The sequence below is a fragment of the Heliconius melpomene genome, chromosome 21 (genome assembly GCF_056956725.1).
Source record: "Heliconius melpomene rosina isolate 202511_hmr_F chromosome 21, ASM5695672v1, whole genome shotgun sequence".
NCBI classification, from domain to species: Eukaryota; Metazoa; Arthropoda; class Insecta; order Lepidoptera; family Nymphalidae; genus Heliconius; species Heliconius melpomene.
In genome coordinates, this window is record NC_140409.1 from 5,152,927 (window position 1) to 5,178,150 (window position 25,224).

Below are 25,224 nucleotides of genomic sequence, written 5' to 3' on the forward strand. Positions count from 1 at the left end.
GCTTGCTTGCTTGCTTGCTTGCTTGCTTGCTTGCTTGCTTGCTTGCTTGCTTGCTTGCTTGCTTGCTTGCTTGCTTGCTTGCTTGCTTGCTTGCTTGCTTGCTTGCTTGCTTGCTTGCTTGCTTGCTTGCTTGCTTGCTTGCTTGCTTGCTTTAAACTAATATATTTTAAAGTACTTTCTAATTTGACATGCAATTTATTCTGCCATGTTAATAACAACCGTCGCGTCGCTACGCAACCGTTACCGCGACATTTTGATATTCATTCTTATGAAAATAAATATAATAGACCGACGCAAAAATATTCATATAGTTCAAGCAGGCGTAGCCGCGTCCGGGTCCACTAGTAATATATAATTGTACTACGTGACATATGAATCCACACTCTCTATACATAAGGCAAAGGAGTTTGTCCCGTTGAAAATTAACCACAACTAAGCGAACTCAAAAGAATATTTTCATTAAGTTACAATAAAATTTTAATTTAAAGTTCTATTTGACCAAAAATTATTTCTTATAATTCCGCAGTAGGAATACCCACTTGAATATTCTAGATATAGCCAAAACTTTAGTCCGCTTCAGTTATTAAAAGTTTAGTCCTTATTGCGCCAACTCCATCAATTATGTCTTTCTGCCCCTCTGAAAGTGTGGTCAATGAATAAAATGATATTAAGCTTCACGGTGTATCCCGCTTACAGCAGGGTAGGTAGAGGGAACCTAATGTTAAAACAGTCCGTCCCCTACTTTCTGTCAAATATTACGAATGCGTGTTGAGTGGCGGAACTCAACTAGTTTGTTGGCTCAGTTGAATGTGGTTAATTAGTAAAAGATAGTTTTGTATCTATCTTATAATTTACACGAAAACAAATAAATACCAATCGATATTTAAAAAATTATGTTACTTAGTCCTTCACTTTTCTTTCCTCCATTCAGATTTTGCTTTTTTACAGAGTATTATGTCTAACCAGATCAGGGATATGTTTTTTAGCTTCGTACCTATACCGCACATGTTAGGGAGGCAGAAGGAACCTGGAAACCTAATGATAACAAACTCCGTTCCTATTAAGTCATCCGTAGCCGTTCTGAAGACATTGGCATTCTGCGTGTTGAGTAACGAAACTCAGCGCAGCGCTTTACCTCGTCAGCAGAGCAAGATAAATGAAAATATTACATATTTCATCAAGAAAATGAAAATATTACATATTTCATCAAGAAAATGCAAATATTAAATATTTCATTTCCTCGAGTAGGAATCGAACACACAACTGCACGACAGGCTTCAATAAATTGCATATTTGATTTTATTTCCTCATATGCTTATTTCAATTGTAAAAGTTTTCCACAATAAAATAGAAAACTACATGCTTAGTAACACATGTGTGACTACGCTACGTTATCGCAAATATAATAAATAACATATTTTTATTATTATAGCATTTGTTGGGAATAAAATGAAAACAAAAACAAATCATTTAAATGATAAAATGCGAAGCTTAAAAGTCTTCGAGGAACTTTTTAATTCATTAAACATCGAAACGATCCTATGCACAGATGAAATAAAGAAAAGGAAAATGAGAAAGAGAAGTGTTGAAAGAAATGAATATGTAATAACACCGGTGTCAGATAATACGAATAAACTATGCAATTGTTACCCCAGAACACTACTAATTCCGGCATTTATAACAAACTCTAAATTCAACAGTTTTATTGACCGCATAACAGCGAAAACAGAAAAAATTCAAAATAAAGTTAATTATTATTCAAGCGAGTAAAATTATGTATTTCATATATTTTAATTTTTATTACTTTAGTATTAAAAAAAATATTTAAACATTTCTCTAAAACGTCTTAATCTAAGAATATTATACTAGCTTCTAGATACGGCATCACATGGAAGTAATTAAGAGCTCTGTATGACATCGTCACATCGAATACCAACCCAAACAGAATGTTTGATGTCGACCCAGTAGTTTCTGAGATTAGCGCTTTCAAACAAACATACTGTTCACCATTATAATATTAGTATAGATATAATCTAAGACAGCATGGGAATAGAAATAGAAATTCTCCTTGCTCTACACATGTGAGTGTCTGTATCGTACAAATAATAATGATGATAGTAATCTCTTTATTGACAGCAACATATATCTTTTTCCTATTAATGCGAGAGACAAATCTTGGGGCATGTAATGAACAAGCGGCACATGTTCCCGTGTGCATTATTGTCTGGGAAAACTTTTAATAGATGTGAAATATTAGGAATTTTGAGTTTTAGTAATAGGTACGCAAAATAGCAATTTAAGGCTGAACTACTGATGGCCTCTTTTTTTAGTTTTAGTTTCACGCTGAAACACGCACAGAGCAGGATACGCAGCCTGCAAACCTAGTATTAAGATTAGGACACTGAGTTCCCAACTTTCCGCCGAATTCTTGAAACCTTCCGTGTACAATGGTGGTACTCGTTACCAGAACGAGGAAATGAAAATATTAAATATTTCATTCCCCCGAGTGGGGATCGAACCCGCTAAACAACGCATTTAGTCATATGCTTGTGCCCCTGTGCCATTATGGCTTCACAAATAAAAAAAATAGAATGAGTGGAAAAGTGGACAACGCGGTATATCTTTTATTTCATAGTTATAAATAACAAAAACGCACAAACGTTTTTTATACACTTTTAAAAGTAGTAATCTTGATGTGGTCCGACACATTCCACACCGAGTATCACCTTTCAGCACCCATTATCTTAAACTACGAAGAAAAGGAAGGAAGGGGAATGTAGGTATACCACCACCATATACCACCTATTCGTACGCGGCGCTTCGCCTCCACTTTCTTAATGCGAACGGTTAAGGAGTGGAACTCCCTACCTGCTGAACTGTTCCCCGCCAAGTATAACCTGACCGTCTTTAAAGAACGAGTGAATAGGCACTACCTAGGCAAGCATGCTCCACCTTCCTTCACCAGGTGAGATAGCGGACAAATGCTTGTCTATCAACAATAAAAAATAAAAGAAAAGGTATCATATCATAATTTACATTTCAGTATATCAATTTTGCTTAAAAATAAATAGCACAATTTATAATAATCGTCGAATTCAGTTATATATATTTAACATTTAAACGTATAATAAAAACATACTTTACAAAATACAAACTTTTTACAACTTTGATATTTACAAACAGAAAAAGTAAAATATTAAATGAAATGGAAAATTATCAAGAACTTAATTGCCTGAATGCAGCCAACGAGATCTCTTTACGCGTTTTTTTAAATCTCATTATTTTACTCGTACACACATAAATTACACAGGATTTTATTTTTAAATATTTATTTTTCATAACGGTAAATAAATAGTTTCAGACATTTTCACAAGATATTCTGTAAATACTTGCAATATTCATGTATAAGTCAGACATTTTATTATATTTTTGTATTTATAATATATCTTTATACGTTCTTAACATAATTACTTATTATTGAGCTCTCTTTTTCGTCTGGCAAGTGGCAGTGGCAAAAAGTGTGATTGTAAACCGGCTCCTGGGGGTACGATCCCCCCTTGAGGAAATGAAATATTTATTTAAATTTATATTTCCATTTCTTCGCTCTGGTGTTGAGGCAAAGGGCGGCGTTGAGTACCGCCACTCAACACGCAATGTCTCCAGAATTCGGCGGAAAGTGAAGAACGGAGTGTCTTAACACTAGGTTCCCTCTGCCTACCCTGCAGTGTGTGGGATACAGCGTGAAGCTGATAAAAAAAATCTTGCAAACGCCGCCTTCAATGGTTCAATCTTTATAATATGTTATCATTGTCCAGGCAATTATAACGATATGCTAGAAGAAAAAGAGTGCTATGTGAGGGATACGACGTAAAGCTGTTTTTTCTTGATAGTTTTTATTTGCTTATAATTTTCAAGATCTATTCCTTTAAATATTATTATTTTAACTATTTATATAATCACATATCAATTTTATTATAACACATTTTAAAGTCATAAAATAAAACAATAAATATTATAACGGAATTGGTTTTTATTTTATGGCATTAGTTGTGAAATCGGAAAGGAATTACAACAAATATAATTTGATGTCAGCCAGCATCGAGCCCATGGCTTCATCATGAATAGAGCAGTCATCATTACTGTTCTCTGTTTTCATTTTTGTATTAGCTATAATATCACTGATACTGAAACTGAAACACTAACAAATATAGAAGGTAAATACACTCTTAAAATTTATTATTGATCCTGTATTTTTTTTGTTTTTTTTATTTATATATTTGTTTTAAAATATAAAATTTAATATAAGTAAGTTCTATGTAATGAGTAAACAAAATTAAAAAAATAAATATATTTTTACAGGTTGTCCTCCAAATTGTGAACGCCCACCGATCATATTTTTACCGGTGTTTATAAAAATTTATCGATATCCAAAAAACAGCACCGTAACAGGGTACCTCCCCAAAGCATTGTATGACTACTTTGACTATGAATAAAATAGATTTCGACATCGAGATTCCAAGTACAAGATAAAAGAATTATTTGAAATTCTTGTAAATCGTCTTGTAAATTTTTATATTTCGGTAATTTATATAATTACCGAAATATTCACACAGCGGGCCTGCTCGATACACAAAATATATGACATTTTAAAAATACCTATTACATTGAAACCACCATTTCTTATTTATGGCTGGTACCTTAGAGCCCCACATTAAATGTTTCAAATCCTTGTTTATTATAATTTATAACGCAAAATATACCTAAATCGACTACAAACGCAGTTGTTTGTTTGATTCCCACTCGGAGAAATTAAATATTTCTTATTTTCATTTAACGCACTAATGACGTTACAGTCACGACGGCCGCTATAGTTATCTATATATATAAAATCGAAAGGTCACTCGCTCATCACGAAATCTCAGAAACTACATGTGCTAGGAATCTGAAATTTTGCAAAGGAGTACTTATAGGACGTAGGTGCACGCTAAGACGGGAATTTGCAATATTCGACTTCTAAGGGGTTGTTTTAGGGGTCGAAAGTTTGTATGAAACTTCGTTACTACAAATGCTACGAGTCTCAAATTTTGCATAGACGTCACTAGGACGTAGTCATGGAGACAGAAATTAATAATAACATAGTTCACGCGGGTGAAACCGCGAGCGGGCCGCTAGTGCTATATATAAATTAAAGAAAGTCATTCGGGACGCAAAGTGAAGAGTTTTTTAAGTATATAATATAACATTATTCTAAAGAAGATTATTAAAGAAAGATAATGTAATTGATTATTCGAGGCTTCTCGTGGCGCAGGGGTACAAATGTGTAATAGTAAACGCAATTGGTTGTGGGTTCGATCCCCACTCGAGGAAATGAAATATTTATTTAAATTTAAAATTTCATTTCTGGGCTGCTGGCATGGCTGGTGCCGAGAAAAAAATGTTTCGCCACTAAACACGCAATGTCTCTAGTATTCGGCGGAAAATGGGGAACGGAGTGACTTAATACTATGTTTCCTCTGCCTCCGTAGTGTATACTTTATTCGGAATACAGTGACACTAAAAAAAAATTGAAATAGATAAATATATGATAAATATGTAGGTATTTATTACTTTATTACATTGAAATATATCAATTGATAACACAGAACACCCTGCGTCCAACCGCGTTTCGTGCATATCTATAAAAAAAATCATTTGAAGTATAAAGTTGACAGTAAAACAATAATGTCTCTTTTAATAAAAGAAAATCTTAATGTATTGCTGCTATTTTCTTCTTTTCACTGAAAGCGTGCGTCATTGTATTTCGACTCGCACCAAGTCAATTACATCACATGGCAGGTGGTCTTTAAAATTCGTTCGCTGACATTCTTCAAAGGAACAAGAGAACGTGGCTGTAAACAGGTGTTAACAATACCTCGTTGAAATACTGACTGACATTTTGCTCTGGTGATATTGTTGAAAGATGAGCTGGTATGTTATAGAATATTAGATAACATTTTTAAATTTTGTTAGAGTATGTCGGTTTCGTGTTGTAAAAATTATATTTATATATATATATATATAAAAATATAATATATATATAGTTCATTTATATTTGTAAATATTTTTTTAAATATTAGACTACTTGCAACCTTTTCATTAGTAATTTCTATCATTCATTTCATGGAGTGAGGGTTTCAGAAAAGACAACATAAGAACAGTACAGGTAGCTGATAGAAATGCTGCTAGAAAACAAATATTAAATAGAAATAAAAAAGCGAAAAAAAAGTTTGAGAAACTTTGTTTTCTTTGCTTACATTTTGTCTCACGCCCAAATGAATAGACTATAGATTGCTAATTAATGGTCAACGATCAATAGTGTTAGGTACTATTATAAAGTAACAAGTTCAGCAAAAGGGGGGCAATTATAGGAGGTGACCTCTCAAAACACGGATGAGCAACCACGGATGAGCGTACTGATGAATTATTTTAACGCAGAATAAATTTCACGCCCACATATACGAGTATTGGCGAGAAGTTGCGGATTGCTTTAATTGTGTTTACATGGTACCGGTGCAGTTCCACTACATTGTCATCTGAGTATTTCGCTTTAGAAATTTAACCTTCATTATTTATTTATTTGTTGATCTAAAGATTAGTACATATATATTTAAGATTACATAAATAGATTTATTACATATTAACGATTCAAACACGGCCAAATGTACATTTAAATATATATAGTTTTATATCAATTTTAATTGTCTAACAATTAATACTTTTTATTTCGCTAAAATTAATTTCCTTAAACCACAGGCTTATTTGGCTGAGCTGGCCCTTATTTTTTGGGCATTATTTGGAAGCATCCATTACTGGGATCACGTACATGGACGACCTTGACTTCCCACAACGCTACAGGGACGTGAACGAGTGCAACCCATTTCACTGGCATCCTCTACATTTGCCGGAAGAATGCTTACAAATGTTTGAAAAGTTAATGCTCTCCGGACTACGTACACTCACGCCATACAGAATTGTTAAAGAAAAAGAACACCAGGCCGAATCTATATATTCATCGAGTTACTTACATATTCCTATTTATAGAACTGAAAAGTCATATAATGAAATAGAACCACAGACACCATTTCAAATATTGTTCAAAATGATACAAAGAGACGTAAATTCTTTACCCAGTGCCCCGACTTTGGCTATTTCACCGTTTTTCGGTATGACAGCTCTGTATCGACAACCTGTGTCCTACAAAACTGTGGACATGATAAAGAAATTGAGTAAAGCTTACGCGAACTCTTATTATTAAGTAAATATATGAAAACAATAATAATAATGATAAAATATGTAATTTAATTAATGTAATAAAAAAGATTAAAAACCGATTTGTTTTATATTTTTTGTATTTTAAAATATTATTCGCAATACATTCATTTTACTTTCTATATCTAGCTAACTGCAACTCATTAAACTAAATTTAAACTATAACAAGTCTAGTCTTTAAAATCTTTGCTCTCAGTTTCACATTTAATTATTTTTTTTTTATGATATTGCATTCTTCCGTAAATATAAATCTCATATTACTTTTCTATGAATCCTTTTAATGGTTCTAGCATTTTATTCTTTAGAGTAGTGTATAAAAATCTTTCATTATTTACTAAATCCATAGCCTCGTTCTTTGTGCGTTTTATATTATCCCCTGACATCTAATATCGTCTTACTAGACGGTAAACGACTGACTTTTTAAACTCATAGTGTTTGAGTGACCTCTTTGTAGTTGGAAGTCATTTTTAATCAAAGTTGGAGCTCTAAGGACTTGAGTAATTCAATTATGTTTGAGAGAATCGAATACGCCAGGAATAGAATTGTACTGGGTTTAAATAATAAAAAGTTCTTAAATTATAAGCTTAAAACAATCAATAAATATATTTTTTTTCTTTTGTGTGTTTTCTCAATGAACTTCTTAACTTCAATTCTTTAAAGAAATGTATCATCAAGTATTATAAATATAGATTCCGTACCTTGTACACCTTGAGAAAGCGTGAAAATTTCAAGCCCAAATGGCACGAAAAGTGGAAGTGATGCTGTATCCCGCACAAAAGCAGAAAAGGCAGAGTAAGCAGAAGGAAAGAAAGGGTTCTCCATTTTCCGCCGAATTCTGGAGGCATTGCAAATCAATATCGCGCTTTGCTTCGATATCAGAGCAAAGAAAACAGAAATATTAAATATTTCATTTCCTCGAATGGGAATCGAACCCACAGTCTGTCGCAGTTACAATCACACTTTGTCCCTAGTCGTGACTGACATAATATTTATTATGTAACTTTTAATATAAAATAGTTAAAAGAAACACAAAATTCATCATAACATCAGTACTATTGAAATCCATTGAGTTTTATTAAAGTGAAAAGTTTGCCCATTTTCTATGCTCATTGTTCTATGAAAAAAATAAAAGAGACCCTATTGTCCGTTCAAAAAAGTCCTTTCATTGAAAAGAATCTACATAGAGAGAAATTCCACTTTAAAATCACAAATACAATCATTGCAATCAACAACTCCACTAATGAAAATTATAAGAAACAGCGTTTATTCACACCAAATGGTAAGCTTGACATGCAGATAATAATTTAAAAATTATCTATTTCACACATATTTTACCCTTCTTATAAATATTTTTTTCAGCATATCCTTTTGGTGATGTCGTTTGTATCAGAAATTTCGTGTACTTTAACTGGCTTAACATATATGGATCCTTTAAATAATAAAGAACACGACAACCGACCTACTTTAGAAAATCCTTGCAATCCACTATATTGGTATCCAAGAAACATACCAGAATACTGTCAAAATAAAATAAACGTTGATCTGCCCCAAACGCCGTACTGCCCTCCAAGCACCACCGTACCCTCGCTACCGCAAACACCGCCTGCTGTTGACCCTCGTTTGTTACCCATGCTGCAACCTGTACCTATACCTGTACCCGTGCCTTCTTTCCTCCCAATGCCCCCACCTGGTCTAATGCCGCCTCCTAGGATTCCTGGGCAATTCGGGATGGTCCCAGGATTACCTGGCATAGTGAGTCCAGATGGAGGTATCAATATAATGCCATTCTCAGACGCCTACACTGATATGCTTGAACAACATAAAAATAAAGTAATACGAAAGAAATTGAAAAGGATATTAAATCGCTTCAATTATAATTATTGAAGTACATTTTACTTTGAAAACGAGAATATTTCTTGAACAAATACATATTTGTGTTCGCATATTATAATAGGCATTTGACAGAAAATAAATTATATGAAAAAATATAAGTTTCTTTGTTAAAAATATGTAATTTAATAGATAATAATGATAGAATCAACGTAGAGCGATCGGTACGTAAAGAACCATTCAACAATAAAATACCGGAACCTCGTGAAAGAAATAACGTTTTAACCACGCTATGCTTTTATCTTAGCAAGAGACGCACTGAAAAAAGTATAAAAATGTTATACTTCCAGAATCAAAGAAAATATTTGTCAAAATATATACTAGATAGGTATAAAGAATAAAAGATTACATAATTAATATAGTGCTGTCAAATCAAAATTAAGAACATATATTATCATGTACACTATCAATTGCTATTATCTAAATATATATACAAATTTGTTTTAAATAGACTCTCAATCATTTGGCTCACACAGAACGTAAACCTCATCAGGTATAATAGCATTAGTCAAAGTGTTCATATTAATGCCACTAATTGGAGCATCCATAATAAGTTTCCCTTGAAATCTGTTAATCGAATTTAGGTATGAAAATTGTACCTACCTATAATATTTATCTTCCTGAAACATTTCTATAAATATTGATTTTTTACACACTGTATCTTATATTTAGCAGGGTAGGCAGAGAGGGCCTTGTGTTAAGATACTCCGCTGCTCGAGAGGCATCGCGTGTTAAATGACGGAACTTAACGCCGAACTATACCTTGACCACAGAGCGAAGAAATGAATATTAAATATCTATTATAATATTAAATATCTCATTTCCTGGAGCGGGAATCGAACCCACAAGTCACAACATGTCGTGTTTACAGCACACGCTTCTGCCGCTGCGCCACGACTCGCCACAATAGATATATGATAGATAGAATAAAAATGATTATCTACTTTAAAAAAAATACAAAAAATCAATACAAGTAAAAATTTAATAGTTTTTAAAATAGCGATGTTTCATGATAAAGCAAAATGTTATTTTCTCTATAGAAGAAAATTTTCAAACTGAAATACATATTTAAAATAAGCAATGCCTTGGATTCCAATCCAATCGGGTTTTTCCATTAGGCCGCAGACCAAAGAAAATTTACAATCTACTGAAAATTTTATTCTATCAGAGTCGGCACTTTCACCAACTTAATGGAAAGATAATGTGATTTTACAGCACCATAGCCGCCATAGCGTAGAAAATGAAAATAACATAAAGAACACAAAACATAAGAAGTACATAATTTATTAGACAAACTCTAAGATGCCATAATACTTTAAATCGGATTAGAAATAACAATAATTATAATATATTAGTAAAGTATCATACCAAGTTATTAATAACAATATTCTCACGTTACACAATAAATGTGTGAGCAGTATTAATTACAATATTAATCAAATTCCTTATGTAAAATATTTCTTAACATATTCTTACAAACAAATGGACGGACTTTCTGAGGGCCTCTGTATATACAAATACTTACTTAGTTTTAGCGTTTAGTTTTTAATATTTTATTCTAAATATTAAAATAATTGTTACATATCGATTTTGAATCGTAATAATTTTAATATTATACTTAAGTCGTAAGTGGGATATACCACGTATTTAATCCTATTTAAGTATCCTGTTGCCGCGGAGTGGGTATTACAAATTTATTCTACGTCTGAATCTAAATACAAGACATGAGCAGATAGGGACAAAACAGAAATATATAACTGTGAAATCTATTATTTCACTATTGTAATGTATGTATATAATTCAAATTCTTTCGAAACATATAAAAGCGTTTTTAACCGCCTACAAACCCAGTTGCTACAAAATTATTCCAAAATTTAATTTATTGTTTAATTTAATTTTACGTTTTTTTTTTATCTAAGTCGATAGAATTTTGAAATATTTAGAAAGACATAGCAACAAGTTGATCATTATAAATATGTACTTATTTATATAAAAATGTATGAATTAAGAAAATCAACGTCATTCTAGTGTTTTCTTATACGAGAACAATATAACATTTAATCATATGTTAAATAAACACTTAATCTAAGAAGAACACTTTCAAATCTTTAATCTTATTTGAATTGGAACCAGCGCCTCTTGGCGCTGATAAATTCAACATCTATACATCTGTAATTATTATATAGAATTTGGATATGTTTATAAATTCTTAACATGTAAGAGTGTAAGAGACACAGTGAAACACATGTAGGTGCGTAATAATTAGCAACGAAAAACTTAGTTAAAACGAACGCATTTATTTTATTTTTATTATTTATTTTTTTTTGTTGAAATTAATTAAAAAAAACTCTATTCGGTCGCGAACCTCGCATTACATAATATTTACCCTTCCACATTTTCGATTGAGAGGTCCGACGGTAGACGACCACAGAATTTTCAATCAACCGATGAAATGCATATAAAATTATAAATAGCTTGTATCTATTTTAGTTAGTTTAAATACAGGCACATCGGTGTGGTTTTCGTAATAGCATTGAGTTACATTTAATAATTTAAATTCTGTATTTTTTTTAATATCAAGTTCAGAGGGTGTGTTTTTGTGATTATAAAATTATAATTATTAAAGCATTTGTATTGATCAAGTGCTGAGATGTTACTAGGGATCTACCTAAGACTAGCTAATAATATCTAAACAATATCTAAAATAATAAAGTAATTGGAATGTATCGTATGGACGTTTATAATCTTATATATACCTAATAACTAAAATAGATTTTCTTAAGTACTAAACAAGATCTACATTTATACTTATAATAAATGTGTAGAAAAGTCGTTTCTGTACATTGAAAATATAAAAAAAAAATTATCCAGGGTGATATCGTACTGTTTACGAAGTCGCTCAACCCCAACCATGCAGCCGTGAAGCTACAGCGCGCCCTCGACCTGCTGCCGGACTGACTGGCGGAGAGGAGGCTCGAGCTGAACATCGCAAAAACCTAAGCGATCAGCTTTGGTACCCAGATGAGACAGCCTTCTCCGCTGATCCTGCAGGGCCAACAGGTCCCCTGGAGCAGCCGAGCAACCAACCTGGGGGTTGTGATAGACATAGATGTGACAAGGCATATGTCAGGCCTCACTTGACATACGCTAGCCCCGCGTGGTACGCCCTCGTCAGCGAGAACCAGCGAAGAATTGTGCAGGTGGTCCAGGACTTCGCCTTACGGCGAATAACCCAGGCACCTTCGAAATTCAACACTCCACAAAGACCTCAAAATGGAAAGCCTAGAGGCTCACATCGGCCGGCTTGCGTCTCCACCGGGCCTAGTGCCCACCACAAGGACGCGGTCATAGTAATGGCCGCCGCCATAAACCACGGCGAGAGGGCATCGCCCAGCTGCCGTTTCCCAGAGCCATGGCGCTGGAGGAAAGAGATTCAACAATAAATAATTAATGTTGATAAAAATATGTTATTTTAAACAAATTCATTCGTAGTACAAACTACAAAATAAATAAAATTGAATAGTTTGTAAAGGTTACTGTATAGCGATACAGTATACATACAGTCTATCAAAACATTAAAGGTTTCAAGAAATTTATATTTGACAAAGTAGAAACAGATACGCAACGATGTCTATTGACTACATATAATATTATAGTAATGAATGTTGATAACGCATAAAACATATTATTGAGTTATTATTTGTTAAACATTAGTTACATCGAAAAGGAATATTAATGAAAATCTTGAAGAGTAATCTTAACAAATTATAATAATATATTTCATGCAAAAGATGTCATTTTCTGAATCGCGCTGGTAAGATGCTTGGCAAAAGAATGACTTTAAAAAAAGAATTGATTATGTGACTGTTGATAAATGTATTTTTAAAGTACTACGATATAACGTCACAATAAGGACCACATTTATATTTTTTTTTATTACTAATAAGAAATATATTGCAAATTATTATTTTACTTATGATTTCTTCAATCTTTTTGTTAAAAATTTTTTTCCATAATGCCCAGATATTCCGATTTGTTTTTTTTTCATCATTTTTCATATTTGACGTAGTTGATGATACATCGAGTGACGAGTACAACTAGGGTTAGAGATTGCATTTTATTAGTATGCTACTCATATATTATACATATGAAAATTGATATAGAGGAAAGTACATTTAATACTATAAGCTGACTTTAAAATAATTTGAAACACCTGACATGACATGGTAAGTAATGTTGTTCTTATTAAGTGACTCTGAGTGATTCAATGCACTTTGAGAGACCATCCACTAGAAAAGTTAACATGGCAAAGTCAAAAAGTCAACAGTCAAGTCTCCTTCGTATTTAATGTATTTCTATTATTTGTAACTAGTGTACGTCGCGTCCAAGGATTCCCATCCTTCATCCTTTAAGACTATTTCATTATTTCCCATTTTGGGGGGAAGGAGCACAATAATATGGTATTTACGACATTATATTACACATATTGCGAAAATGAACCATAAGAATTAACAAAGGGAAATGAAAATCTAATCTAAATTCGAATGTAATATATGTGCATCGGAAATGCAATCTAGATAACGTGCGTTTCGATAACCCTAATTCATTTCAATGGGCAATGTCAGGCGGACTATATTTATTTTAATAATAAAAAAAAATACAAAGGGATCATAATTGACTTTGCAATACTAATGCATGTTAAATTCCATTAAATCAAAAAGTCGAGATTTATATTACAATAGGAGGTGCACAAATATTATTTTTCAAATTTATTTCAGAAGTCCGCGGACGAAATATATTTATAAAATATATTTCAAGTTTTTAAGCTAATTTTGACAATAAATCACAATATTAAAAGCTATTTGATAAAGGAGGGGAAGGGAGAAATATACAAACACAAAATGACATTTACATTAAACATTCATAAAACAACAAGTCTAGAGTAAAAGCGGACGGACGGACGGACGGACGGACGGACGTACACTATTGTGAATGAAAAAGGTTACATCAAATGCTTATACATATTACACATACATACACATATATGAATTAATTTATCACTTATTTCTCATTATTGCTTGCCAGCGAGATTTATTGAACTATTTTTGTAACTACATATTTCATATATGTACCTATATATAGTATTCGTTTAACAGTAATGAACAAACAATAATGAACAACAAATGTATTACTTACATAGAATAAATATAGAACTATAGTGACAACTCGTATAATAAAAAACGATTTCAGCCGCGCTTACTTTATTACTATACTAAAATATACACATCTTTAACAATTAGAAGACAACAAAAACTATTTAAATATAATATTGAATTGAAAATTAAGAAGATATTTCAAACTTCCTAAATATTTGCATGATATGGCGAATATTATGGATAATTGACGTCAAAATGACTTTTACATTTTAATTACACCACCGAAGTGTTTCAGTCTATTAACATTTCTGGCAATAATCCGTAGTAAAATGAGATAATTTATTAATAGACTGACTGATAATATATTACTTGTAATTATTCATTAGAATAATATTTGAAAATTACTGTGAAGTAACGCATTCATATTAATTTGTTACGTTATGCTCGGCCAGCAGTATCTATCAAAGCATTGTAGGTCATTATTTTGAACTGAATTATAATTCCTAATATTTGAATTATATCAAGCTATAATACCTCTAAATGGGGAACACTGGATTCCCTTTGCCTATCCTGCTGTGTGCGGGAAACAGCGTGAACCAATTAAAAGAGACTTCCACGTTACTGTTCTAGTTAAATCGAAATAAATACTTTCCCAGGAAACAATTATAATAGGTAGGTATATCCTGCCGCAACATGTGATGTTTGTGCTCTACTGAACTATATATGTGATGCTTCGTATCTCACTGATGAGCCAGGGATATCGATCGAGGGTACGACGACGAGCGGACATTTATATCATCACCAATTATACATCATCTTCTTGCTCCTTCTTCTGTATACGTATTATATCTTCTAGATACTTGTATGTTTTTAATATTTCGACTAAATCATTTATAAAAATGTAAATAATTCAATCAAAAACAAAAACAAGAAAATACAGATATTTCAGTATTTTATACTACTTTACAAATTCCATCATTAATGTTATTATAATAAACTTAAACTTCTACTGACAAAATATCCATATTAATAACACACTTTTAAATATATAAAAAGTGCATTATATATTATTTATTAACGTGACCGTTTCTCCGCCAAACGTCACAGCCGGGCCTCAGAACCTGTGACTACCGGCCGGCTGCTCTGGAGGTGTCACATTCATACCCATATTATCATATGAGAAATCTAACGTCGTATCTTCAGCTGGATGTCGATTGCTTAACGTCGTGCTTATAGTCTTCGGGGTCGTTGCGCCAACGCTTTTCTCGGTTTGGGTTCTGTTATCTAAGTCCCTGGCGTTCAGTGGCTGTGGGTTCTGTCGTTTTGGTGGGTCGGGGTTTCGTATCTCTAGTTTCAATTCGGGTTTCGGTTTCGGCATTGCCATTTCCGCGTGGGGGTTATGATGCGTAAGATCACCTGGGTATTGCTTCACACGATTCTGGGAAGAAAAACCTGAATATAAATTGTTTATAACCTTATTTAGTTGACTTGAAGTAAATTGGAAGATATTGAAGCATTGCATTCTTTTTATAGAATATTTTTAGATAAAAACCCATAATATACTTTAATAAGAAAACAAAATTCTTCTATTAGTCGCAAAATCAGTATCTAATACGGTATAGGTAATGAATAGAAATTATGAAGATTTTTTTCAGATACTTCTTCCGTGATTCTTTTTCTTTTATAAAGATACAGAAAAGTAGTTGCAGTCGTGGCGCAGGGGCACTAGCGTGTGACAGGTTGTGAGTTCGATTCCCACTCGAGGGAAAGAAATATTTAACAATTTTATTTCTTCGCTCTAGTTCCGAGGCCACTCAACACGTAATAGCCCCATAATTCGACGGAAAGTGCGGAAAGGAGTGTATTAATACTATGAATCCTCTGCCTATCCTGCTACGCGCGGGATGCAGCGTGAAGCTAAAAGAAAAAAAAAGAACAAATAATATTTATTACCTTTGAAGGCTGAAATTTCTGCTTAATATAACGCCAAGACAGTTTTCCCCTGCATAATATAATGACGATGAGAATCAAAACTGCGAGAGCAACGCTGCTTACGATGAGGGCTGTCTGCGCCTGCCGCTGGACACCTTTATGAAGAAAATCCAATTAAATTTATTGCATTTAATAAAAAAATATAATTTGATAGAATTGAATTGAATACTCGTAGTTTTACAGCGTAATATTTATATAACTATTATTAATAATAAAATATAGCTATTAATGCTTCCTATCCCAGATATGGGTAGATATACGCAGAGATAATTTATCGTAAACATAATACGAAACTTAATAGCGGAACTTAAAATATTTTTGTAAATATAATACTCCCCCGAGTGAGAATCGAACCCACAAACATCACATGTTGCGCCACGATAGCCTCATATTTATAATAATGTCAACATACAAATAATACATATTTAAAACATCAACATTAGGAAAGTCATTTAAATAAAATCATAATTTCGCAAAGGCAAAGGCAAATTACATTCTAACAATGGATGCTGTTTGAACAAGCAACACAAAAGGTGTGATCTAATATTCGCATTCTTTAATATTACATAAGAATAATTATTTTGGCGGCAAAATAATTTAATACACAGATAAAACAAAAAAATAATTACAAATAATACAATAAAATAACGATAAAATAGCATATTTATAAAAAATATGTCGCATATCATTTTATTTCTATAATCAAATAATATAATAGAAATTGACTACTTTCGTGAATTATTCCTTTATAATTCTATAAAAACACAGTTAATATCACTCTCTCTCCACGTTCTCCACGTGCTACCTAATTTTCTAGATATTGTGTATTGACTGGCGTAACTCAACGCGGCGTCTTAATATCAGAGCGAGAAAATGAAAATAATTCATTTCCCCGAGTGGGAATCGAACCTACAACCGTTGCATTTACAATGAGACGCTGTGTGGCTGCTATACACCGCCATGATGGCCCCACCACTATTTTTTTTTTCTGTATCCGCACCCACCAGGGTATGCAGAGGGAACACAGTGTTAACACACTCTGTTTCCCTCTCTGCCCAATTCTGGAGGTATCGTATATGCGGAACTCAACGCCTCGCTCTTCCCTCGATAACAGAGCGAAGAATCACACCCTTGCGCCCCACCGCCACGACGGCTTCATAATAATTTAATTGATAAAAAAGTTTTCAAATATTACATAATAGCCGATCTGGCCGGTTTCGCCCGCTTTGGTTACAAATATTTATTAAATACAAATATTTGTATATATATCTCGCACATAGCAGGGCACTCTGCAAGCTTAGTCAAAAGCACTCCGTTCACCACTTTTCACATAAATCTGGAGGCATTACGTGTTGAGTGGCGTAACTTAAAAGGAGCAAAGAAGTGAAAAGAAATGAAATAAAATATTTCATGTTCTCGTGAGGAAATCGAACCCAAAACTTGTCGCGTTTACAATTACCCGCTTGTACCAATACGCCACGACAAGCCTAAATAATATTTAATTAATTTTACATAAAAATTATCATTTATTTTATGTTTTAATTTAATATTTTTTGAATTTCTGAAATAAATTAATAGTTTAACATATCTTCCGATAGATGGCGTTGTAAAGGAATAATTCAAGCTATTGTTTGGCGCAACCGCAAGTATAAATTAAGTTTTTTTTTAAGTATTATGTTATGAATCGTATCTGTAGGTACAAACTTTTTGGGACGCGAATTTGTACTTAATTGTACAATTTGCGCATTATTTTCACAAGTTAACAACTGATCAAGAATGTCGATAGTGAAAGTAGTGAAATTGTACCAATAAGTACAATTTCACTATCGTCGTTCGGTCAATCTCCGTGAATCTTTAGAATCATTGGATTGATAGACTCAGGAAGCGACTCGCTCTTTGCTCAGGCTAACGTTATATCGTATTATATTGAATGTGTAATTCTTGTGCTATATTCGTATCTAATGAATATAAATAGGCACCTTTAACTATAATGTCATAAATTAAGAAGTAACAAATATTAACTTGGAAACATGCAGCAATATAGATTCTAATTCTATTATGTTTAAGATATATTTTATTCCCGTTTTCATATGTCTGTGTATTTAATACCATTTAAATAAATGGTAGGAAGAGGGAATATAGTACTCTAAGACACTCCCTTCTCTACTTTCCGTTGAACTCGCCACCACGCTAAACTCGATATTAAATATAAATAATTATTCGAATACAATACACATACAATTATGTCAGGCCTGTTGGCATATAGCATTGTAAAACATATTATAAGTAGATACATTAATTTATAACTGCCATTGTCTCCAAACTCTTTCCAATTGGCGAAAGAGTTCTTGACAATTGTTTTGTTGAGCACGAGATAAAAATATATTGTGAGGCAAGTGGCCTAGAATGAAGGAATTTTAATAAATATATATTCCACATGTGACATAGCTGAACACGTCTTGGGACCAGCCAAACTTCTGGGATTTATCTAAACCAGAAAGACAAGGTCGCAGTACGTAATGCTGTATTATTGTCTTGTCTTACGATCCGCAAAGGCCAAAATTAGTGAAGTATAAACATGTTAACTATAAGAGGAGTAAAATTACTCACTCACAACATAATAATACGCTACATTTTGATATTTTATAACTTAAAAAAAAATATCCCATAAAAAATCAATAATTCTTCTACATCGAACATTGCATTCTTATAATTTTTATTCTCGTCTAGTGTCTCGTTTAATTAAAGAATTATTTTTTAAGCATATTTTCAGGTTAACAAAAAATAACATTTTGTAATTTAAAATCTATTTCATTATTTTTTTTATAATTAGACTTCATTTAAAATGCCATTAGCTATTTATTACCCATAATGTATATAGATTTAAGTAAATATATTTTGGAAGTAGTAGCTTATATATGTTTTATAAATATATTTACTATGGATACTTTTTATATATAAAGGCCATAAGGCCTCATACTGACAAAATTGCACATTATGTTTACTTGAAGATATAAGAATACTTCAACTACTAAAATAAATTAAATATTTTCCAACTTGTTTCAAATGGTATCGTAGGATCATGATACCATCAAAGGATGCGGAACACTTGATGATGGAGAACACTTGACTCCCAGACGCACCCTGGCGAGTATGTGCTATCGGTGCGCGTACGCGGCAGAGATGGCTATACTATGATCAAACGTTAAGTAAGTTATGTGAAAAAGTAAAAAAAAAGCATAACTTACGAAAACAAATATTTCAAACTTAAGTTTTCTAATATTTATTTATTTCCTTCCTGATTTTGTTTTTATATTACTCTGTTTTTCAGTGTCTTGTTAAGTGGCATAGTAGGGATCTAATATTTAATTTAAGAAAAAAATATATATTAAATATAAAAAATATATAAAAAATTCTATTTATACTCAATTTATTATTTAATGTATTATACTAATAAGCATCAAATCTTACTTAAAACTGAAAACAAATGGGTGGAAACAAAGGGTGAATTCTAAAAGACTCCGAAATATGTGTTCAATTAAATATTTTTAAGAGTCAGAATTTCAAATTTCATAAAAATCGGTACTGATTTAATTTTTTTTTCATACAAATTTTCAACCCCTATTTCACCCCTATAGGGTTAAAATTATTCAAAATACCTTCTCAGTGGATGTCCACGACGTGCGACGACTGTGCGTGCGTCTTACCTCAGTCAGTGGAAACATATCCTTTTATATATATAGATAGATTATACTAAAAAATTGTATTCGCTTATTGAATAAATAAAATTCGCAAGTTTGTCTTATTGCTATGAAAAATTGTATGTAATGCGTTCGCCTTGGAACTATAAAATAAAACACTTAGAAAATAAATAGTTCTTCTCAGTCGCAATGCTCTTGCACTTTGTGTACACAGATTATAGAAAGGAAAGAGTAAACAACATTAAGTGTTTTAGATGCAATAAAATCCCTACGGGATCCCTGTCCTGGATGTCCTGATATCCCTGGGTGAAAAAAAAACCTCCTGCTCCGGTAGTAGTAGTTTACGAGCATACTTTAAAATATTATCATTGAATTATCATTATTTTATAAAATATAAAAAAGCAGTTGATTGAAAATAACAATAACATCGATAAATTAATATTCACTTGCACTCGTTAATTCAGATATGTTTTACTTAAATCATACATATTAATATAATACAAATAACAATGCGATTTGGCAGGTCGTGCTTCTCTATCGCTCGTTCTGCGCTCTCGCTTGCACGCTCAGCTCAGACGGAACGTGACAATGAGACACTTTTTCATGCGTGCAGCCGGCGTTATCACGTCAAAAATAAATGTTTGAACTCACCGCTTATATCAGATGGTGGACCAACTCCGTCAGATTTCAGCATGTATCTCAAATCCAACAAGTAACCTGAAATCAAAGGTAATAATGATGATTTAGCAAAACCCATACATATCGCGTGATTGATTTAGCCTCAATATACCACAATATTACTAAATTATCTGTCAGGATCCACCAGACACCGAAAATGGAGATTTGGTAAAAAAATAACATGCACCGCACATGTCGTATATCTTAAACAATGCATCGATTGGAAGGAAGGAGAAACGAATAATTTTAGTACATACTATAAAATTGATAATTAAAATAATGTGAATTATCTATAAGTTAAGAATCGAGTAAGGCAGGGGTTAAATTCATTTTAACTTTTAACACACCTACAGTAGAGAATTGAAAATGTTCTCACATATAATAATAAAGTTTCTATATAAAAATATTTTCAATTAAAAGTAACAATTATGGACGTTCTCTACATTTAAGTACTTCAAAAAGCACAAAGTTAATTTTTCTTTTAATAAAATTACTCATTAAAAGAGCACGCGAGTATATTAGTGTCGTATAGTTTACCGTATAGGAATGTACAATGGAGGTGCAGGGACGAGCTTCATATGATATTTAATTTTTCATTTTATAAAGGAAAGTTAGTTAATAGACGCTATGAAATTTACTAAACAATTTCAATAGACGTCCCACGGCATGTTGAAATATATTTGTCAAAGGAAAGAATATTAGAATGTGCTATCTGCTTTTTATTGTTCATACTGCAGGTGGGTAACTAGGTACCTGTTTCGACATGTTGGTCACACACGCGCACACACACACACACACACACGCACACACACGCACACACACACAGACACAGACAAGTGTATTCACGCGACTGTGCACACATATACCTGTCCGTGTTCCAGCCAGCGGACCATGACGTTTTGGCCATTGTAGCACCCCTACCATTTACCTGTTGACTCTTTTAATTGATTTGACTTGTATTACCAATTTAAGAATAATATTGTGTATTTGAAATTTTTCTTCATCATTTCACCATTTGAGTTCAATAATATATATAATAAGATTATTTAAGTATTCTATTTTTTTGTTTTACTTCTCTAAATTAAATATATTGACAATTTAAATCTTTGCTGCTCCTTTGCATAATACGAAATAAACATTCGTTAAGTTACATGGTAAGCGGAGACTAATTAAGCGACGCGACGCCCTCGCTCAGGCATCCGCTTTCTTTTAATTCTAATCATTGCTGGACCGTCCTCTGACTTCGTTCTGTTGCTGTTTGTTTTCAGTATTTGCTTAAATGAACGTTATTTTTACACTTCACGCTGTATTCCGCACGCAGCAGGGTAAACAGAAGAAATATAGTGTTGTGACACTCGGTTCTCTCTTTTGCATCGAATTCTGAAGGCATTGAGTGACACCAGAGATATGAAATGAAAATATTAGATATTTCATTTGCTTGAGTGGGGATTGAACACACAACCTATAGCGTTGAGATACACACATTTGTGCCCCTTCGTCACGGCTGACCTTATAAAAATAAGTAAATAAAATCTTAGCCGAGTCCACAGAATTGCCAAACGTGACATATAGTAGGTATTCAGTGTTAAATTAATGAAGAAAAATAATCAATTTATATAAAATTAATAACATGAGAGCTGCTAGATCGTTATAATTATTATCAAACAAATGTGTTTAAATTTTGTATGGAATTTTGCATCTATAATAAAATAGGATTCCGGGGCCGTAATTACATTCGTGTCAAAATCAGCCAAATTGTGAGGCTTTAGTTTTTGATGACAGTATGGCAGTATGTCGGCACGTTCCAGGTAACATTTAGTGGACAAAATTAACGATAAAGTCATTGACGACCAGAACAGAACGACGAAATTATGAAATTTTGTCATAAACTACGGTCGAACAAAAGTTAAAATTACTCGCTATAATTAAAATCTCAAATGATTAAATTTGTATGTGGGATGGGTACCAAATTGTTACAAAATAACGTTTTAACATGTATAATGGGTTCGCTTATTAATATGAGATTGTAAAATCTAAATTAATATTTCGCTCTATTTCGATTATGTCCGTTGTATTAACATAAAATTATTAAGTTTCATTATCAATAACAAACACGGGCAGCACACCAGGAATATATTATGATTCCTTACTTATCTATTATATCTATATATATAAAATCGAAAGGTCACTCACTCATCACGAAATCTCAGAAACTACAAGTGCCAGGAATCTCAAATTTTGCATAGGAGTTACTTATACGACGTAGGTGCTCGCTAAGACGGGAATTTGCAATATTCGACTTCTAAGGGGTTGTTTTTGGGGTCGAAAGTTTGTATGAAACTTCATTACTACAAATGCTAGGAGTCTCAAATTTTGCATAGACATCACTAGGACGTAGGCATGGAGGAAGAAATTAATAATAACATAGTTCACGCGGGTGAAACCGCGAGCGGGCCGCTAGTAACTTATATACGATGAAAAAATACTGAGGGAAGCTTAAATCAATTATTAAAGAAATATCATTTAAATGTACAATTGAGATGAAAGCTGTACTTGAGACAAACCTACGTGATTTTTTGTAGTGCCTTATTATTGAAAAAATAATATTTGTATAGATATTATTGATAGCAATAAATAAAAGAATAAGGAAAAATTATATATCCCATGTTAAAATTTACTAATTGCAAAATCCAAATCAGCTTCATGCCGTATCCCGCTCACAGCAGGGTAGAAAGGGAACCTGGTGTTAAAACACTCCGTTCCCCACTTTCTGCCGAAGTCTGGCGGCATTGCCTGTTGAGTGGCAGAACTCAACGCCGCGCTTTGCCTTGACACCAGAGCGAAGAAATGAAAATGTAAACGTAAATAAATAGTTCACTTCCTCGAGTGGGTATCGAACCCACAACCGTCGCGTTACAGTCACACCCTTGTGCCGCTACACCACGACCGCCTCAAATAATTATTTTACTAATTGCAATCAAGACTAAAGTTACAATAACTTGAAAACAGGCTTGGAGGCGACGTTCGACCTAAACCTTACATTCTTAAACTGGTGTGCGAGTGAGGCAGTACTAGTTAGAGAAGGCTAACCTATTTGTAGGCGGCTTGCCTCACGAAACTGGTTGTAAGCAATACTGCAAAATAACAAGTTACTCTATGACAATAAGCAATTAAGCTCATTTTAGTTGTAAACTCCTAAGAAGGCCTCCATTATTATTGTATGTAGGAATATTAGTCATCGTCAACTTAAAACGTACATATACTCATCTTAGCTTAAGAATTTTTACATAATGTTATAGAAAAGTTTAAACTATTTTTAATATTAAAATAATAAGTAAATAAGGTGGCCAGTACTGGCGCAGGGGATTAGGTGTGTGACTTTTAGACCGACAGGTTGTGGATTCGATTCCCACTCGTGGAAATGAAATGTGAAATGTTTAATATTTTCAGGCATGAGGCAAGGCGGTAAAGTGAGCATCGCCACTTAACTGAATTTAGCGGAAAATGGAAAGTGGAAATATCTTAGTGGGAACGGAGTGTCTTAATAATAGATTTCCAGGTAACCTCTGCCTACTTCGCTAGATGCGGCATACAGCGTAAAGCTAAAGTAATTGTGTAAACTACTATATATATATACTAAAATACCTTGTTGAATTGCTATGAAATAAACAATTCGAATATATAAAAAAATCACTTCTATAAACACGTTGCCATAAAATGTGAAGAACTCCAGTCTAACCAACCTTGACACTCCTTGATGCAGAGGCCAGAGTCGTAATTGTGATGGGTCTTGTTGCAGACGACGCTGCAAGGCGCACAGCGGTTGGTCTCCGGAGAACAGTACTCATCCAGCTGACACGTGAGCTGGCCACACTTGATGCCATCCAGCGTGAGCTGGGCCGAAGTGACCCCAGCCACGGCCAGGAGACAAGCGAAACGAGACATTTTCTTGCCTGAAAAAAGTAAATAGTGATGTAACGGCTATCTCAGCTTAGGTAACTATGATTGAATGAAAAATTCAATAGCGTATTTCGTAAAGCAACATTTAAAAACACCATGGATTTTTTCAAAGGACCATTTTTATATACTTCAAATTATAAATCTTTTAGAGGCCAGCCGTGGCACAAAGTGTGACTATAAACGCGAGAGATTGTGGGTTTGATTCCCACTCGAGGAAATTAAATATTTAATATTTTCATTTCTTCGCTCTGGTGTCGAGGCAAAGCGCGGCGTTGAGCTCCGCTACATCCTTTACATCAACATGCAATGCCTCCGGAATCTGACAGAAAATGAGAAGGTTGTGTAATTGCTAAAAAAAATTTATATATTAAAAGAAAACCTTCTAAAATAAAATTAGAATACACACATATCCACTAATTCCTTACTATTCGCACTAAAAAGTACTTAATAAGTGTAGACTAGATTACATTATGAACTTCAGATTAAATTTAAATATCAATTTTCGGTATTCCTGCGTAAAATTTTAAGAATGAGGTTTT

The 25,224-nt window shown here is 33.0% G+C and overlaps 3 protein-coding genes across 3 annotated transcripts in view; 2 read left to right on the plus strand and 1 right to left on the minus strand.

The window, feature by feature from the left end:
• The first annotated feature begins 2,837 nt into the window (after nt 1-2,837).
• LOC146526969 (uncharacterized) lies at nt 2,838-7,304 on the plus strand. The gene is made up of 2 exons (XM_085206153.1): nt 2,838-2,965; nt 6,793-7,304. The coding sequence occupies exons 1-2, from the start codon at nt 2,838-2,840 to the stop codon at nt 7,292-7,294; spliced, it is 630 nt and encodes a 209-aa protein (XP_085062279.1). The 3' UTR covers nt 7,295-7,304.
• Nucleotides 7,305-8,045: 741 nt separating this feature from the next.
• LOC146526970 (uncharacterized) lies at nt 8,046-9,192 on the plus strand. Its single transcript, XM_085206154.1, has 2 exons — nt 8,046-8,063; nt 8,668-9,192. The coding sequence occupies exons 1-2, from the start codon at nt 8,046-8,048 to the stop codon at nt 9,190-9,192; spliced, it is 543 nt and encodes a 180-aa protein (XP_085062280.1).
• A 977-nt stretch (nt 9,193-10,169) lies between these two features.
• Nucleotides 10,170-25,224, minus strand: part of LOC146526971 (period circadian protein-like) — a 48,768-nt gene continuing 33,713 nt past the window's right edge. Inside the window, exons 30-33 of the mRNA XM_085206155.1 lie at nt 24,469-24,678; nt 20,699-20,764; nt 16,308-16,441; nt 10,170-15,792 (exon numbers count right to left, since the gene is read on the minus strand). Of these exons, the coding sequence (XP_085062281.1) occupies nt 15,469-15,792; nt 16,308-16,441; nt 20,699-20,764; nt 24,469-24,678 (734 nt within the window). The 3' untranslated portion in view covers nt 10,170-15,468. The remainder of the gene's footprint in view (nt 15,793-16,307; nt 16,442-20,698; nt 20,765-24,468; nt 24,679-25,224) is intronic.